General features: G+C 39.2%; 1 protein-coding gene across 1 annotated transcript in view; it reads left to right on the forward strand.

Moving 5' to 3' along the window:
• Positions 1-858: 858 nt before the first annotated feature.
• Positions 859-18,857, forward strand: part of TTC29 (tetratricopeptide repeat domain 29) — a 196,974-nt gene continuing 178,975 nt past the window's right edge. The window contains 4 exon segments of the mRNA XM_030564792.1: positions 859-910; positions 3,054-3,086; positions 7,027-7,124; positions 13,069-13,152. Coding sequence (XP_030420652.1) covers positions 7,033-7,124; positions 13,069-13,152 — 176 coding nt within the window. The 5' untranslated portion in view covers positions 859-910; positions 3,054-3,086; positions 7,027-7,032.

Raw genomic sequence — 18,857 nt, forward strand, 5'->3', positions numbered from 1 at the left:
ATTTTAGAGAGGCTTTTGGCACATTCTCATAAGCAAATGAGGGGAGCAAGGCCTAGATGCCATTACTATAAGGTGAGTGCAAAACTTGTTGAAAGACTATTCTCAAAGAGTTTACTACTCAAGCCATACATGCAGGAGCACAATAATATCCACGTGCACAATAATAACCAAGGTAAAATATGTTCTGTGGACAGTGAGACATAAAAATACTGCTTTTAAAAATAATAAACGGACTGAAATTCCATTTCTAGTGCATGACAGTAACTGGGAGTACCACTCCAGCCACCGGAGCAGCCCATCAGACAAAGATGTGAGCTGCTCTGAGGTTCCATGCAGTCATGTCACAGCTCTGTGCATTGACTAGGTATTTTAAACAAAGCATGTAAATTTTGACTCGTTTAGCGTATGTGTGAACGCTCAGGGTTCACAGACTCCGGTCTCCTTTAGCAGCTGGGTACATCATTTCAGGGAGGGAAGAGCTGCACTGCCTAGGCACAGCCCCGGAGTGGCTGCTGAGACGTTCTGTCCCGCCAGCGAACAAACCTCCTCGGCCACCGACACCCGATTTCTGCAACCGCTGCCTATGGCTCACCCCGGCGGGGGTCCCCTTCTAACCCCCCTTCTCCTCCCCACGCCCGGGTCTCCCCGCCGCGGCCGCTGGCTGGCAGCGCCTCTACCCGGCTCTCACCTCCTGCCGCTCACACCTGGCCAAATTCTACCCCCGCCCCGTTCACTGCAGAGAACCGAGAGTGATGCCAACTAAGAGCAGAACCGAACGCCCCGACCTCAGCCGAGGTTACTGCGCATGCTCACATCGCTTTTCGCTCCGGCCCCTCCGCTGCGGATCCCGCCTCGGTTCCCATGGTGACGGCTCTGGGCGTCCTAGGACTCGCCTAGCTGCGGCCGGCGGGTGAGTGGGGCCCGTGTGGGTATCGCCCCTTACCCGGCTTGGTCACCCCGCGGGGGGTTGGTGGGGTGAGATCCCGCTTACCTCATCGGGCCCCTGGGGTGGGGGGTAATAATTCCTATGTGGGTTTCTGGTTTGCCCTCTCCCGGGGTGGTGCCGAGGGGGCGGGGATACACCCAGCCCTTCGTGTGGGCGGAGGGATCTTGTAGCTCAGAGCCAGGCTGCACAGCACCGGCCCCAGCGCTCGCAGGGCTCCCTGCTGGGCGTAAGCTGGAGAGTGTGTCTGGCGCTGCACGTTAAGGGGCAGAAGCCGTGGTGCGATTCGTGCTGCACGCTTGGGCCGTGTCAGGGCGTTTGCACTGTGCTTGTGCTGGAGCTGGAGGGTCGCTCGCTCGCTCCTGTTGTGTGTGTCACAAATGCTTTTCTTTTCAAAATATTGTATGCCCTGTTGCTATTGTAAATGCAACAGAATGGCGTGGTTCCAGTCTCCTGGAGCTGAGTCCTGAGTGTGCTGGAAGACGTGATTGAAAAGAACCGTGAAGGGAGCAGTAGGAGCACCGCTGACTACTCCATACTTATGAGTTCAAAATACTTTCCCTAGGTTCACATCGGTTTCCAGTTTCTTGGAAACTGGAGCTTTGATTAAAAAATAAATAAGTGAACAGTTTAGAGTCTGTAGTTAAGTTACACAAATAATAGTGTGTTCCCAGACAAATTTGCAATTGGTAATATATAAGATTTCCTTTACCTTCCTCAAAGTTCATCAGATAGTTAATTCACACAAATCCAAAAAAGTTGCAAATGTCAAGAGTAGTCAGTCCTTCACTGTGAGATATTATCCCATGTTATACATTAAAATGATGCATCACAAATTTCTTTAGCTGTGTTTTTATCCATTATTCTTCAGCTCTTTTGTTTAATTCCCATCTCCCAAAGCCACTTCACCTTTATCCCTCCTATTTCTGTTTTCACCCTTTTCTTACCTACCTATCTCTCTTCATATTGCTGCTGGTCTTTCTCTTTTCCTGTCTCCTGATGGTGTGGTTAGTGAAGCAGCACGAATTCTCAGGAAGGGCTTCTCTTCACTAGGGAATTTTCAGAAAACATTGCTACTGGTGCTATTACTTTTGGGAGCTCTAATGTAGGAAAAGCTCTGGTGGGATCCAGTATTCTGAGCAGCTGAAAGTTGTTGCACAGATGGGAATTTCTCCTTGAAAGTCCATAGTATAGACATGACTGAAGCTGCTTGATTTCACTCATGGCTTCTAGATGTTGTTTATTGAAGTCTTGATTCAGCACACACTAGGAAGCATCACGCTTTGTTCTTGATCTTTTGTCAAGCTGACATCTGGTTACTCTTGAATATTTTATAAATAAGTATCAATTTTATACAGTTAGTCATATAATAGATAAATGGTTAATCAGATATCTCTGTGTGACACCCAGTCATGTAAATGGATCAGCTGTGCCCACGCTGAGTTCTGTTAACTTTTGAGACACTCACACTCATCATGAACTTAAGAGTTTGCCTGCATGAATCAGGTTGCAGAGTCAGGGCTTTTGTACAGTGCCATAAGCATTTATGGTGCTTTGCAGATGAAAAGTGACATGGCCTCTGCTCTGAGAGTTTAAAGTCAATTCTCTGTTTGAGGGCAACTAAGGCCTGGTCTACACTGGGGAGGTGGGAATGGGAATCGATCTAAGATACACAACTTCAGCTACGAGAATAACGTAGCTGAAGTCGACGTATCTTAGATCAATTTAGAATCACTTACTTTGCATCCTCGTGGCGCGGGATCAACGGTCACCACTCCCCCGTTGATTTTTCTTCTACCTGTCACCAAGCTGGAGTTCAGTAGTCGACCGGAGAGCAGTCGGATTGCGAGAACAATAAATTGATCCCCGATAGATCGATCGCTACCTGCCAATCCGGCAGGTAGTGTAGACCTAAATGTCTTGATCCCCATTATTGCAAAATCTGATTGGTGTTAATGGTGTGTGGATTTGGAACATGCTTTAGAAGGGAGGTAGATGAAATAAAATGGTATTAAGAAACATTCTGTAAGTTAGCCATTATGTAAAGTGAATAAATTTAATAACTTCATTTGGACTCTGTAGAGTCTAAATTTTTTTTTCTTATTTTTAGCCATCTTAGGAGTGAACAAGTGCCTTCTATACAGTAAGTATTCAGTTATATTCTCTATTTTCTACCACTTTCCAGTCCAAAGCCCTGTAATACTGACTTTATTGATTTCTAGAATGCCTATTGTGGCAGCAAAGTTCTTAATCATAGGAACACAGGAATTGCCATACTGGATCAGTAGAGCCTTGCAAATCTGCAGACATCTGCTTTTATATCTGTGGATACCTGCATCTGCGGATGCGGTGACTATCCGCAGACCATGTTTGCAGATCTTGGATGGTCAAGGATACAAATTTTATATCTAGAGTTCTGCAAATCTGCAGATATCCACTGACCATGTGTGTGGATCATGAATTGGATGCAGATACAAATTTTACATTCTCACAGAGCTCTATGGATCAGACCCAAGGTCTGCCTAGTCCGCTATTCTGTCTCTTACAATGACCAGCATTAGATGCTTCAGAGGAGGGAATAATAACCCCATACTAGGCAATGTGGGATAATCTGTCCCCGTCCCCAACACACATAGCTCTCATCATGGTATCTAATAGCGATTGGCTTAAGCCCTGAAGCACAAGGTTTAATACCCCTTCCAAAATGTTTGTTGTAGTTAGTTATCATTGTCATGCTGCCTGGTATGGGACACAACTAAGAGCATCAGTCTCGGGTCATACCGCCATAAAAGAGGGCATGTACCCCAGACTGGTGGTCTATTATTTCATAAAATTTTACCAAGCCAGTAACAAATGTTTGCTTCCAAAATACTATACTAGTTATAATGAAGCCAAAGACAACCTCCTTTCAGGCTCTCTAGCTTCTCATGTACCAAACCAGATTTATATGTTAAATTATTATTAAAACCAAGAATAACATATATTAGGTTCTTTCAGTTCCAAAGAACCAGACACACACCCAGGTCAAATATATTTCAGCTCTTCCCCGAAACCCATGCCGGTAGCCAATCCTTTAGTAACTACAAAATTAAAGGTTTATTAATATATAAAAAAGAAGAGAGTTATTAAGAGGTTAAAATGAATCATATGCATTACAGTTGATTGCCGAGTTTGTAGATCAGGATAATAGCAGTGATTTAAAATCTGCTAGTTTGCAAAAATCTCTCTGGTTCTTCCCAGATATTGGGGTCCTCAGGTCATTGTTCAAAGCTCTTCATTGTTAGAAATCATAATCCAGAGACGTGGAGCAGGAAAGAGGCAAGGGAATGATGTCACACTCTCCAATTTATACCCCACAGTCCATGTGCATGGAAAGTTACTATCTCAAACATGGAATCAAGCATTACATGTTCTACATGCCCTGCTGAGTCAGTGGGCCTCCATTGTCCATATGTTGTCTGAGGCATCCTCAAGAGAGGCCTGTTAGAAGAGTTGATTTTCCTTAACCGTGTCTGGCTGGTCCGGATATAAATATATCATTTTGGTGTTACCCAAACACATAGCAAAGATTCATAACTTCCTACACGTTGATAATACGCACAGCATAAACAGAATAACACTGTTCAACTGATTGCAAATTTTCCAGTGATATCTTACAAGGCATACTTTATACAAGAGCTATTACAATTGTGTAACAGTTGTAACAACAATGATATAAATGGTGACCTTCGTTTTTATACAACATCACAGTGATAACTGTGGGTATTTTCATATCTGTATAACTATCCAATTCCTCTTTGAATCTTGTTAAATTATGGCTTCAGCAATTTCCTTAGTCAATGAGCTTCACAGTTTAATGACATGTTGTGTGAAAAATTAATTCCTTATATTGGCTTTGAATTTCCCACCTTTTCATTTAATTGAATATCCCCTGAATTACTTGCTTAATTTTAATATGTACTTCATGCTTAAGTGATATGCTGAATCAGAGACTTCTGGTCTTCTTCAAAGCCCATGAAAATCAGTAGAAGCCTTTCTATTAACTTTGGTGAGTTTTGGATCAGGCTCTTAGCATCCAGTCCGTTCCTCATTGAAACCAGTGAAAAGACTTCCATTGACTTCAGTGGGAGATAGATCTGGCCCTTATTTAAAGTCGAATTATGCTACCGTCACTTTCACAGAATATCACCTTTTCCTGTGGATAGTCTGATTGCTATTAGTAAGTGCAGTACAATTTGACCCATGCAGAATAAGTAAAATGTAGAGAGATTATCACTCGTTTAAATGAACATCAAAATGAGTTTAAAGGAATATTATCATAAATTGCTTCACTAAAATGTATTACCAATACCTTCCTGTTTTTGTATACTTATAATTTATATGTAAAGTTTGTCTTTATATTTTGGAAATAAAATAAATCACCAAAAATTCCATATACTTATGAAGACAAAAACCAAAATAAATTAAAAACAAAAATTAAACACTAAACTAAAACATATCTTGCATCTTGTCATGTGAAGGTAACTTGGGCTGTAAAATACAATTGCAGATAATCATTAGATGTACAATAAGAGATGAGATTTATAGAAGGATTTGTTCTGAAGTCTTTTTCCATCTCTGGTCATTGATATTTTTGTTCCAGTGACAGGAAGGCTAATCAGTGACTGGCCATCTCTCATTATAGACCACTGCCAATCAGAACTCCTTTTCACAGAAAAGCTTCTTTAATCACAGACATAAATACAAATCTAGAATTTTTAAAAAGTACAATCCTTAACTGAGATCAATTACTATATGCTCTTACTTTTATTGATATTTTTTTTTTTTTTAGTGACGTGGTTTGAGATGTTTAGATGAAAAGTGTCACTGTAAATCTGGTTGTTTGTATAATGTCTAGCCTTCACTTGGGCTGTGAAATACAATTGTAAATGTTATCAACAATATTAAATCGCTATTAACCCCCCCAGCCTCCTTAATGTAGTGCCCTACTGTATCTCTTTCCTTATCCTCCATTACCTTATTGATACGCCATTCTGAGTGATGAGGAACAAATATGCTTTTTAGAAACTTTAGCACAATATTTTTGTGTGCTATTGCTCGCTATAGCAGCAATTAAATTGATTTTGCTTGTTCAGAAAGCACACTCTATTTAAATTAGCCTATTTTTTGATTGACTGATATCTGTCAACTTCTTCTGACAAGTAACACAAAGTAAATTTCCATTCAATAAATGTAACAAATAGCTAACTTTCTTTCCCCCTTTAAAATCCTGTTTTCCATCCCAGTTAAAAGTTTGTCTCTTGGGGCCTGCTAACAGATCTTGCAATACCTACATTAAACCAAATTTAAAAGTAAGAGTGCTCCTGCTGCTAATGTCTTCAGATCACAGATGTGGAAAATGAAGGAACTGGCAGCTGAAGCTTTAATGGTGGGAAGTTTAGGTTGAGTACTTGAGAGGAAAGAACACAGTAGCTCTGTGACAAAAAAAAGTCCTGTTAACATTTATGTACTTCAAAAAGACAAAGTAGACTGCTCTGTATAGCTATGGGGTTTTTTTGGATTTGTTCTCCATAAGTAAAAGCCTGTGTTCATATAGCATTACTTATAGTTATAAAGTTAAGTGGTTGTTTCTATTATTATTTATTTTGTAGAATAATACAATACCTGCTATTGCATCATTATTACACATTGCATGTTTTATCATTTCTATATTTTACTCATCTATTTAATAAGATACTATTGACAATTGAGAGCCCATAGACCCTTAAAAAAGCCTGATTCTGATCTCAGTTAAACTCATCTAAATCAGCAGTACCACAATGCAGTTACAAATGAGATCAGAATCAGTCCCAGGCATGTTGTTCCAATCCAGTAACTTCAAGGACCCAATCCTGCAAAGACATATGCACATTAATCACATGTGCAAGTTTTTGCAGCATAGGGACCTAATTTTACATATTATGTAACAAAAGGGGGAAAACAGTAAATGGGGAAAGACTGAAGAAGGGTAAGGGATCATTAGTCATGGGTCACAGGGAAGACACTATTATTTTAAATTTTATGTATATATATATATATTTTAGTTCAGAATGAGTACTTTGCCTCCTGTGCTGATACAGTGTCCAAAGAGATATACCAGTCTTGTGGAGCAGATGGTTTGCCCTTCAATAAAACTTGCAAGGTATGTGTGTCTCTTACTGACTTTTGGAAGACTAACACTTTTGTTGTAAATATGTTCAATCAGATATCTTAAAGAGAAGACAAATTATGGTTTGAGTAGTAGGGATACTTTAAAAAGCAAAAGTTTAAGACAAGAAAATCATCTTTTAGCAACGTTATATGCACATAATGAATAAAAGGCAATAGGAAGCGCAAACTCGTCTTTTTAAGACAGAACAATAAAATCCAAATGATCTTCTTGTCATCTAAAATATAATGTATTGAAAATGTCCATATTTGAATTGGCATCATCTAATACACAAGATTGCCTGCAGTTTCAGTAAAGTTGTTAAGTTCAATGAAGTTTCAAGATGCTACTTAAAGAATGAAGAAAAGCTTTCGAACAATCAGTGAAGTATGTAAAGACAGGGGAGATTAGTACCACCATTTTTCTTTGGCATTATGATAGATTTCAAAAGAGGTCTATTCATGGTATACACTTTCTCCTAAATTTTCAGTAGAGTTCTTTCCTCTTAGTAAGTATTTCATTGCTAAATCTTTGAAATGTAATCTTTTGGATTAAAAAAATAAGACTTTATCATTTTGACTTTGCATGGGAAGGAAGCGTCCCTATATCTTTCAAAATGTATACAACTTGTCATGAAAAAATTACCAACACTTGATAGGACTAAACCTATTCACCAGGCTGAAATACACCAGTGCCTCAAATCACACCCCATACCAAGTCATGTCTCCAGCTATCTGGTCTGCCATTAGTTAGTTGCTCCCCACTGCTTAGGTTTGAAGACCCTGGTCTACCATTGATTGAGTACTGAGATCCCAATTAATGCTGCTCCCCACTCGAAATAAATCAGTTAATGTTGGGTCACAGTAAATTAATGGTAAGTAGCCCCATTTAACCTCCCACAAATCAATTTATTTTAGTCCTAAAAAGAGAGCTCTTTGCATTGAGAGATGCATCAAGGCTGAGGTTTTTCTTCCTCCTGGACCAGACTGCAGCATTTAGAGACTGAGAACAGGATGTAGTGAGCTGAGGAGCAGAGAGGCTCCAGCTGGCCTGAAGACCAGCAGTGGCAGGACTCTTGTCTGGTTTAGCAGAGAGCTCTTGTATGGGACAGTCCTTGTCAACATCCTCTAAACAAACACAGAATTCTGTATGGGATAGGTGTGGGGGGGGAAGGATGGATGGAAGCAGCTTCCTGCCAACCTATCACAGGGCTCTTTGCTATTGCCGCACCTTAGTAGAGTACTCTGTTGGGATGGTAGCAGTGAAGCTCCCCATACACAGAATCCTTTGTTGGGGTAATAGGTGCCTTTGTTGGCAGAGTAATTTTGATGTGGGCCCCATAGAAACATATAGATCCCTTTGCTGTGATGGTTTGTCCCCCTTAGAATTCCTTCTGAGGGAGGCAAAGTCCCAGTTCCCTCTGTGCCAGAAGGTAGGAGTAGCAGCACCCTCTGGTTATTTCAGTCCTAACAGTAGCAGCCCCTCTCCAATCTAATGATAGCAGCAGCTTTGGAGCTGTCTCTGTGCAAGCTTCGAAAGATGTCACCACAGTCTGAGTGACACAGGACCACACCTACTATGGCCACTAGCATTGGAACTCCATAGCAGATCAGTTGGATGCCTCCATTGCCTTCTGTTCCTGAAGCCTCACCCACAATTATTTCTCCTTTGTCCCTCTATCCCCATCAAACCTTTGCTCGCTGGTTCCAGCCATGCTCCCTTGCACCTCAGGCAGCCAGCTTCTTTATCTATCTCAAACCCTCCAACAAGCTTATGTTATCCAGCTTCATCCAGATCTGAAACAGGCAGAGGGATGGGTGAAATGTTTAAGTACTTCAGTAGTTCACTTTAGAACTGCCTTCCGAGCCTCTGGCTGAGCACTGAGGCAGCCTTTCAGTGCAATCCAGTCCAATTCACATCTTGCTGGAGCTGGAGCAGAGAAATGGGTCTGAATCATTTACTCTATGTAGCTCAGGATTCCTTGAATCTCTCAGGATTCCCTGAGCAAGTCCTGACTAGCCATTTTCCTTTGAACACTCCACCTTTCACTATGCCCATGCTCCCTTGGCATATACCTGCTCCCTCTATCTCTCCGACTTTGATTAATGTAGCTTACCAATAGATAACCTTTGAATAAATGCTGTTACTATTAACTATCAAAACAGTCCATGGTTGGTTTTACAAGCCTTTGTGTGATTTTTTTAAAGAACTGGATATGGGTATATGGTGATTTTATTTTGGAAATTAAAGGGAATTTGTTATGGATGTAAGGAATCTGTTACCATATTTGAGTATTATGATTGAGTGATAAATCATGGGAGTGTTAATGTTACTATAACTATTGATTTATTTGATATTTTGTGTCTGTACTGATACAAAATGTTGTTGAGAAACTGACTCTAAGTTACCAGTTTTTGAAGTGGGAATAAGATAAGATTTAAATTGTATTTATCATTCTTTATCTTCACATGGTTCTGTTTTGTGTAATCTTACAAGGCTGATTTTTTATCTTTGTATGTATAAAGAATGTGTTCAGTAAAAGAAATTAGCTAATTTTGCTCTTTAAACTGAGGAGGCAAACAATTGTAAAACAGCTGCTTCAAAATGCTAGCAAGTATGGATTGGTCATCAGTAAGATGATGACAAAACTGATTTTTTTTAAATAAGAAATCAATTTAAAATTTAAGTAGAAATCAACTTAAAGAGAAATAAAGATCTTTACATAATCTATTTATGAAATGCGGTGAGTCATGACAACACTGAAGCTGATTGGTGAAACAAGTGACAATTTCTGGAAGAAAAAGGATAGTGATTCTTACCCAGTTTCACCTCCACCCCATCTCTCAGTTATGACAAAATGAAAATTCTAAATAAGTGCACAGGGCACCTTGAAACAGACTTATAAGACATGGCCAGATAATTTTCACATTTATAATTTTTGTTGCTTTCAATTCTGATTGTTTAGAACACCCTGGTTGGAGCTTTATCTTTTTTCTATTTGGTAGTAATTGAATTGACTCTTGTGTTTTTATGGTGAATAAGCTAATATGGTTCTCCTGTCTTTTCTTTCTTGTTTGTGCACAAACATCATTGATGGTGTCAGCACAGGTCTGAGAGAAACGTTTATTTTTTTCCAGTAGCTTGAATTCTTTATGATTGATATCTGTCTTGGCAGTCCCTTTAATACACCACAAAACATTATAGGTCTATTGTAAACAGTAGCTGATTTATGAGTTCTGTGTGTGTTCAGTTCTTGGCTATGCTTAATTTTTTTTTAACTCTCGAGCACATTTCCCCATCAGATTAGAATAATTTTAAACCTGGACTACATGACGAGTGCCACTGTAAGCTTTGTGATTCATTTTTAATGTCTATAGAGTGTAGTGTTTAAAAAAAAACCCAAAAACATTCCTGAGAAGCAGAGGTGAGACGACAGACTTTCCATCCATCTCACTGGAAATTATATTTAAGTGGTGATTTAAATTAATTTTTGGCTAGATAATTGTGGTGCTTGAATATTGTCTCCTCTAGATATTTTCTGCCTTTTCTTTCTATGTGGAATATCCCCAAGAGCAAGAGGGTTCCTTTTGCAGACCTCCTAAGGTGCATAGTTTCAGGGCACTTTGGTGGTGTCTAGCCAAAGAGTTTTTGTTTTTAATTACATGGTCATATACTATTTCTGAAATACATATATATATTTTGTCTACATTCTTGGCTAAACATGTAGTATCGTGTAATACATCTTTTACATTATTGCACACTATTTGTATTGTTCTAATGGTCCATAATACCTTCATTGATTTAGATTCTTAGGTGTAGTCTGCAGACTTTGATTTTGGGTTGTAATTTAGATTATAGTTTGATAATTATGATAAATTATTTTCTTTCTAAGGTCTGTATTTTTATGTAACCAGTAGCACGTTCTATGTGCATGGCCTTTCTTAGGTGCAATTGAGGAATGAGATAGTTCACTATCAGGCTAATGTACTTTAAGTGCAGTTAAGGCAGCAATAGTTAAGTATGAGATGAATTTAAGTGGCCTGTATATGGCAGCAAATTTTCGGGTTTTTTTGTTTTTGTTTCCTACTTCATAGGGTTGCCAACTTTCTATTGCAGAAACCCTAGCCCTGCCCCTTTCCCAAGGCCACGCCCCTGCTCAGTACATTCCCCCTCTCTTGGTGGATCGCTCTCCCGCACCCTCTCTCACTTTCACTGAGCTGGGGCAGAGGGCTGGGGTGCAGCTGGGATGAGTGGGTTGGGGTCCAGGAGGGGGGTGCAGGCTGGGGGATGGGGCCAAGGGATTCAGGATGTAGGAGGGGGCTGCAGGTGGAGAAAGGGTGTTGGGATGTTGGAGGGGGTACAGGCTCTGGGCTGGGGGGTATGAGCTCTGGGTTGGGGATGAGGGGTTTGGATTGCAGGAGCAGGCTCCAGGTTTGCAGGAGTTCAGGGCTGGAGCAGGGGGTTGGGGCTTGGGGTTGGAGCTTGGGCTTACCTTGGGCGGCTCCCGGACAGTGAGGCTAAGGTAGGCTCCCTGCCTGTTCAAGCACCGCGCTGCACCTTGGAAGCAACCAGCAGATCTGGCTCCTAGGCAGGGGAGCCAGGAGGCCCGCAGGCACACACTCCCCTCCACCAGCTTCTATTGGCCATGGTTCCTGGCCAATGGGAGTGTGGGGAGAGGACAGCGCATGGAGCCTCATCCTCTCCCTGCCTAGGAGCCAGACCTGCTGGCCGCTTCCAGGGTGCAGGTCGGTGCCAAGGCAGGTAGGAACTAACTTTCCTTAAACCCGCAGCACCGCTGACTGCACTTTTAACGGCCCGGTCAGAGCTGCCAGGGTCCCTTTTCAACCGAGTGTTCTGGTCGAAAACCGGATACCTGGCAACCGTACTACTTCAGTGTGGTATATTTTGTAAACACAGTTTATTATGTACGTGTACATGTTTTTGTGACCTTTTTCTGGCATTCATAGAGTAGTAGGCAACGCTGCAAAATGTTATCCAGATGTCCGTATAATTATGGAAAAAATATGTCAGAGGGAGAGAATGCAATGAAGTAATTATAGACTGCAGTGTAATACATATCCACAAAGGGGCAGAGTTATGGATTTACATACAACAGTGCTTAACTGTGCAATTTTAGTGTTCTCTTATTTTTTTATTGAATAAAAGTTAATTCACATTACTGCTATAAAAGTAATATCCTCTAACGTGATGCTCTCAGTATATATAAGAAGGCCTCATTGCTTTTATGGTCAGTACACAGTGCCTTTGCAACGCCAGGACCTTTGTTTTGTATGGGATTGGAGGCACAACTGGCTGAAATGTTGGCTGAAATTGAATTGTCTGTCAATCCAACTTCCAGCCTTAGCACTAGATCAGAACACAGTGAAGTCAATGGGAGTCTTTTTGGTGACTTCAGTAGGTTTGGGCCAGGCCTTTAATGAAGGTCACTCATTTGGATATGCTCTTGAGATTTTTAGATAGGTAAAATTGTCTCTGAGCCTAGATTACACTCCTCAGTATATATGTGAGTAAATTTTGTTTTTAAACAGTATAGAGTTTGACACTTTACATTTTTGTCTTGAAAGCATGGACGAAGCAATGATTCCATTTTGGAAAAAAGTTTGAGTCTAGGGGGGTGCTAAACAGTGGTTTACCTAACAAAAAACTCTGTAGTGTATATAGAACCATTGGATAACAGGGTCCCTAAATACCAAAGCCAACTCTGCTTCCCTGCAAAAATAAAGATTTGAATAGCTACAGACCAAAAAGTTAAATGTGATACTTGTAGGTGTTTATAAAATGTGTCTGATACATTACTTTGTCAATATTTCAGTATTTATCTGTCTCTGCGTGGCAATGATAATACATTATACATGCTGCAGACGTCTACTTTAGGACCTCACAGTGTTTCTTTGAATTTTTTTTCATTTAAATTTAGGATTCATTTGATCAAAGACAAAGATGCCATAGATCATTATTTGTCGATGAATATCAAAGGGTTGTCAAAACAAGAGGCTGCTGCGTAAGTATGGCCTTTTTGAGGCATTTTAACATACAGTAAGTTTATTGTTTCCTTTGTTTCTAGTCATCGTATTCAATAAAATCTGAAGTTCCCCAGGCCTTACACCTTTCTGAGTGGAACTTGGAACTTTAAAATAATGTTTCACTTCTACTGATCTTATGTCTATCAAAGCATTTAAACCTATGGTTTAATTTAATTTTAATTTTTACTGAGGTTATATCACATTTCAAACATTATAGTTAGAATTGTGTCAGTAATTATATTTGAAATCATCTTTAAAAAAAAAAAAAAAGCCTGTGTGAAAACATCTCCTGTGGGTCTGAAGTTTTGTGAATGAAAAATAAATGTTCTTGTAATACTGAATTAACATCTAGCCAATCCCCACCTCCAAATGTTGATTTTAAGATGCAGCATTTCATATACCATTAATTCTTCAAAAAGCTAATGAATGAAAGCACACTAGATGTATGCCCAAAATCGGCATTCCACTGTATCAACATGCCCCACTGCCACCATGATATCCCAGTTGCCACATCCCATTCTTTTAGGAATGTCTGTATCCATGTCTTCCTGACAATCTTCCTTGTGCTGACGGCTCCTAGCTAGGCTCTGCATATACTACAGAAAATGTGCGAGGTGTTTACAATGCTCACAGAAGCAGTGTGTGGCTGAGTGGGCTCCATGCTTGCTGTGCTATGGCATCCACACAGATAACCCAGGAAAAAAGGAAATGATTGTTTGCCGTTGCTTTCAAAGAGGGAGGGTAGGGAGACTGACAACATGTACCCAAAACCACCTGCGTCACTGTTTTTGCCCCATCAGGCATTGGGAGCTTAACCCAGAATTCCAGTGGGCAGTGGGGACTGTGGAATAGCTACCCACAGTGCACCACTCCATGAGTTGATGCTAGTCATGGTATTGAGGACACACTCTGCTGACCTAATGCATTTAGTGGGGTCACGCACAGTTGACTGTATAAAATTGGTTGCTGAAGATCAACTTAAATAAAATTGACCTAATTTCGTAGTGTAGATATGCCCTAAGTTACTGCAAGATTTTTGTTGCTGTCAGCGATTTGATGTTATCCACTGAGCCAACCCCCTTATGACCCACTTTTGGGTTTTGTCCCACTGTCTGAGAATTGTTGGCCTGTGTAAATTCATTTCCATTTTAAATAGCTTTTTTCTTTATTTGTATATTTTGAAAATCTTTTTTACAGAAAATGGAAATTTGCAAGCAAAAGTTATATCCTTTCATAACAAAAGAAGTTCAGCTTTAAGGCTCTGTATCCTAAATCCCCTTCTGATGTGGTGCTTGTTTAAATATGTATTTTTTTCTGTCCGAATAATTCTTCATAATCTTACTTGTCATGATCAGGATTCAGTGTTTATTAAGTAACTTTCAAAAAGAGAATTTGATACCTGGAGAGACACATTCTTTTTGGTCAGAGGAATGCAATCTCTGAATTTCAGATCTGGTATACATGTGATTTAGCGTAATTAGGCAGTGATCTAAAACTGTGGGGGGAGTGAATGGTTTACCTTTCCTATAGAAACTTCTCTGTGCAGTTGTATAATGTGAAAGGTTTTTCTTGAAGAGGTTAAAAAAAGTTCTAATCAACTTTTGTACATTATGTAGAACTTCATTTTCTAAACTCTGCAAAAGAAAGTTTCATATTTAATGGGAAATCATGAATTATTCCATTTATTATCTACTTCCTCCTTTCAAAGACATGATCTGGATAAAAGGCGGGGTGAATAATTTCAAAAAATACAATACATTTTTAATGGGAAGGTGCAAACTACAGATTCTCATGACTATTAGCAAGTGTAGAGGAAACAGAATTTTACTTGCAAAAACTCATCAAACTCTTGCAAAGATAAAATACATGACACACTTTAATAAAAAAGAACACAGTGCGCTGAAGTTTTTCTTTTTTATGTGACTTGTTGTTTTTACTAAGTTTGGTCTTACGGTTTTCTAGGGCTTTTATTTCTCAGTAGTACAACAATATTTTCTGCTGAAGAAAACGTACAAGGTATACACAATTGAGTTCTATTTTTGAAACAGAGTACAAAGGTAAAGCATAGACCTATAATGCACAAAAAAGAGAATGAAATATAAGAAGACAATTGAATTTGCTTTGAGACGGTCAAGACTTTCTAATAATTCTCATAGTGATTTTGATTTGCATAAGACTCCTGTTTGTTTTCCCCTTCATTTAACTTCTGTCTTGTTTACAGGTCCTTAGACTGTGAGCATCTTGGGACAGGGACTGTCCCTTCTTGAATGGTGTGACCATAAACAAATATAATATACTGCGGGTTATAGGAATTGAATAGTAACTATGTGATAATAAATACTTAGCACTTATATAGTGCTTTCCATTTTCAGAGCATTTTAAAAAAGTTAACTGATCCACAGCAACCCCTTGAGGAGGTGTAGTAGGTAAGTAATAGTACCATTATCCCTGTTTTCATACATATTATATTATCTTTCTGAAAGAGCTTACAATCTAAGACAAAAGACAACAGATGGATATGGACAGATGGGGGAGTACAAGGAGACAGTGAGAAAATGAGTATGAAAAGCACTGTACAGTTTTACGTATAGTGAAAGAAAAATACAGGGAGGTTAAATGACTTGTCTCAAACCACACAAAATATCAAAGATGTAGCTGAGACAAGAACCTGGAAGTTCCTGGCTCCCAGCCTATTCAGTCCATTAGTTACAATATTAACACAGAAGAATTAAGAAATCTGTAATTTTGGTAAGCGACGATCTATGACAGAGGTGGCCAAATTGTGACTCGTGAGCTGCATGCAGCTCTGTAACAATTAAAGTGTGGCTCCCAGAGACCCCCCTCCGCGCCCCTTCTCTGCCTACCAGAATGAGATGGGGGAGCTCAGGGCTTTTGCCCTGTGGCGGGGTGGTGGGGCTAGGGGTTTCTGCCAGAGATGACTGGTGCCTGCTGAGAGGGGAGTGTGGGAAACAAATTTAAAGGTTTGACACCCCCCCCCAACAGCTTGAGCCATGCTCCCCGAGGCAAACACCCGCTCTTTCCCTCAGCGGCCCCTCCCTTCAGCTCCTAGGTGTTAGCTCTGCATGGACAGGCAGCGGCAAAGAAGCTGGGAGCTGCAGGGAGGGGTGTCTGCTTTAGCTCCTTGGGGAGAGGCAGCAGCAAAAGCAGTGGCTCTCCCTGCAGCTCCCACCTGTTTACCACTGCCTCTATCCAAGGCGCAGCTCCCAGCTTGCTGGCTCCAGCAGCTGCTGTGCAGAGAGGGGCCCTGGCAGCACCATGTTACCAACCAGGGCCAGCAAACTCTGGCAAAAACCTGGAAGAGCACATGATCCCATGTGTCCCCTTCCAATATTGTCTCTGGCATCAGCCCCCGTGGGGAAGGGGGTCTTGTCAGGGCTGAAGCCCTGAGCCCCAGCAAGCACACCCCAGCTCTCAAAGGGTCAGTAAGTTTGGCCACCCCAATCTGTAACAAAATTCGGATGCAACACCACAAGTTAGAATTAGTTTTGATTAATGAACATCCCTGAATTTCAGGAAAATGAGAAAAAAAATCATTATATTCTGAAAAGAATGTAAATTAGAGTGAATTCCTACTTGCCATTTAAAAATCAACAAAGATCATAGAAAATCAACAAAAATCAACAAAGAGAATAACATTTTCTCTGACAGTGCCTGAAATATTCGCTCAAGATCACTGGTACATGTTGCGGTGCACAGAGAATATTTTCCTATGCTTATCACTTTTACCTTTAATTGTTCTGCTTTTAAAGCATTTATATTTAGGAACAGAATATATCAAAAATACATTTCTAAATGTATATTTCCATTTACTTGTATTACTGATTATTTTTAATTATTACAGGAATTGTATTCATTTGAAAACATTTCTTCAGTATCATCCTTTGATGTTTATAATTGATGAACTTTTCTATTCTTGTAATGTTAAAGTGGCAGTGTGCCTTTAAATAAAAGGAAGAGAGGCAGCTATATGTATTCATTAAAGAATTCTCACCGACACTCATATTTTTACGTTAGGATATTTCAAATTTTATATTTGAATTGCAACTAACCACAAAATAAATGACTTAATCCTCAACCTTGCTGACTAAAAATATCTGATTTGGAAGTTAATTATCTATTGTTACTTAGTGGGATCTACTATACTTTCTAGTCTGCTATTTAATGAAAATTAATATACTCTGCAATTTAAAGTATTACTATCCAGTAAGAATTTAATGAAAGGGAAATATTTTAAGCAGCCAGGATGAACGAGAATGACAGGGGAAAGAGTCTCTGGTATAGTTAAATAACACTGGGTCAGTTCCAGCCTCCAGTGATAATATATGGGACACACTGGCCCTTTAAGCCTCAGTCCAGCAAAACACTTAGGATATAATTAGCTTTAAGCATGTGGGCAGTCCCACTGAAGTCAGTGAGATTACACGCATGCTTGAAGTTAGGTACCTACCTGAGTGCTTTGCTGGATTGGGGCCTGTGACTTGCAAGGGTATGTGTACATGGTTTTATACCTGTCTGATATGGCTTTAAGAATTGCAGCCTGAGATATTTGTTGAATTGGTGAAATATTTCAGTTTTACATATGTATAGGCAGTCAAACTAAATCACTGCAATAATTCTACTTTTTGGTTAAGTATTTAGATAAGTTTTTGTATCTTCAAGAATGCACAACAAAAAAGTGTACCTTTATTTTAGCAGCAATTCAATACTGTGTGTTATGGAATTCTTCATTTTTAGGAAGAATTGTCTGTAATTGACTTATAGGTATTTTCCCTTTTGATTGTTATGAGTGGAATCCTGAAGGTTTTAACAATGCAGCATTTTTGGTTTTATGAATTTTCCAAATAGCATTCTTTATTATTACTTAAGCTATATACTTCTAAAATGTTAATGGAGTGGTTCTGTGTTCACATCTTCATTTGTATATGTATATATGTTTGTGTATATACTCAGACATAAAGACCATGCCTCATAAATCTCAAAGTATGTCCAAGTATTGAAACATTTAGAGTCATTTTGGGATTTTTTTTAAACAATTTTTAACAAGCAAAAATATGTTGGCTTTTTTAAGGATTTTGGATGTTAATCTGGATGATAACTTTATTGCCAGATGTTGACTTGCTTGCTAAAGAAACCCAGTTTAGGTGTGAAGAATATAATTAGGCTTGGAAGAATTCAGATTAATTTTTTTATTATTTTGATAGATGATATCAATTTTCATTTTATCTATTTAAATTTCTATAGGTGCAGGAAATTATGAAGGGGGAATAATTATTTAGTGATAGTAGATTTGAGATTCAAAAAGTTAGAGCTTTATAACTATTAAAACACAAATTGTCAACATCACATATCAAAATATAAAAAAGTAAATATCTTAAATTAAACTCTAACATGTTCAAAAGAGGCATTTTTTCTTTGCCTGTTTGTAAATTTCAATTATTATTGATTGATAGAAATTTTATTTTCTCAGTTTTGTGTGTATGGTGAAGTCAGCATAATTAATACACTCTGCAATAGTGTTATATTATAATAATTATGCCTTTTTAGTAAACTATATATTATCATTGCTTTCTGCATGTAATCCTGTGTTTTACTAACTACAGTAGACTGTTTAGAAAAATTGCCAGCTGACATTTTCTTGTGTTTTTTTAATTAAATACCAAAG

The sequence above is a fragment of the Gopherus evgoodei genome, chromosome 5 (genome assembly GCF_007399415.2).
Source record: "Gopherus evgoodei ecotype Sinaloan lineage chromosome 5, rGopEvg1_v1.p, whole genome shotgun sequence".
NCBI classification, from domain to species: Eukaryota; Metazoa; Chordata; order Testudines; family Testudinidae; genus Gopherus; species Gopherus evgoodei.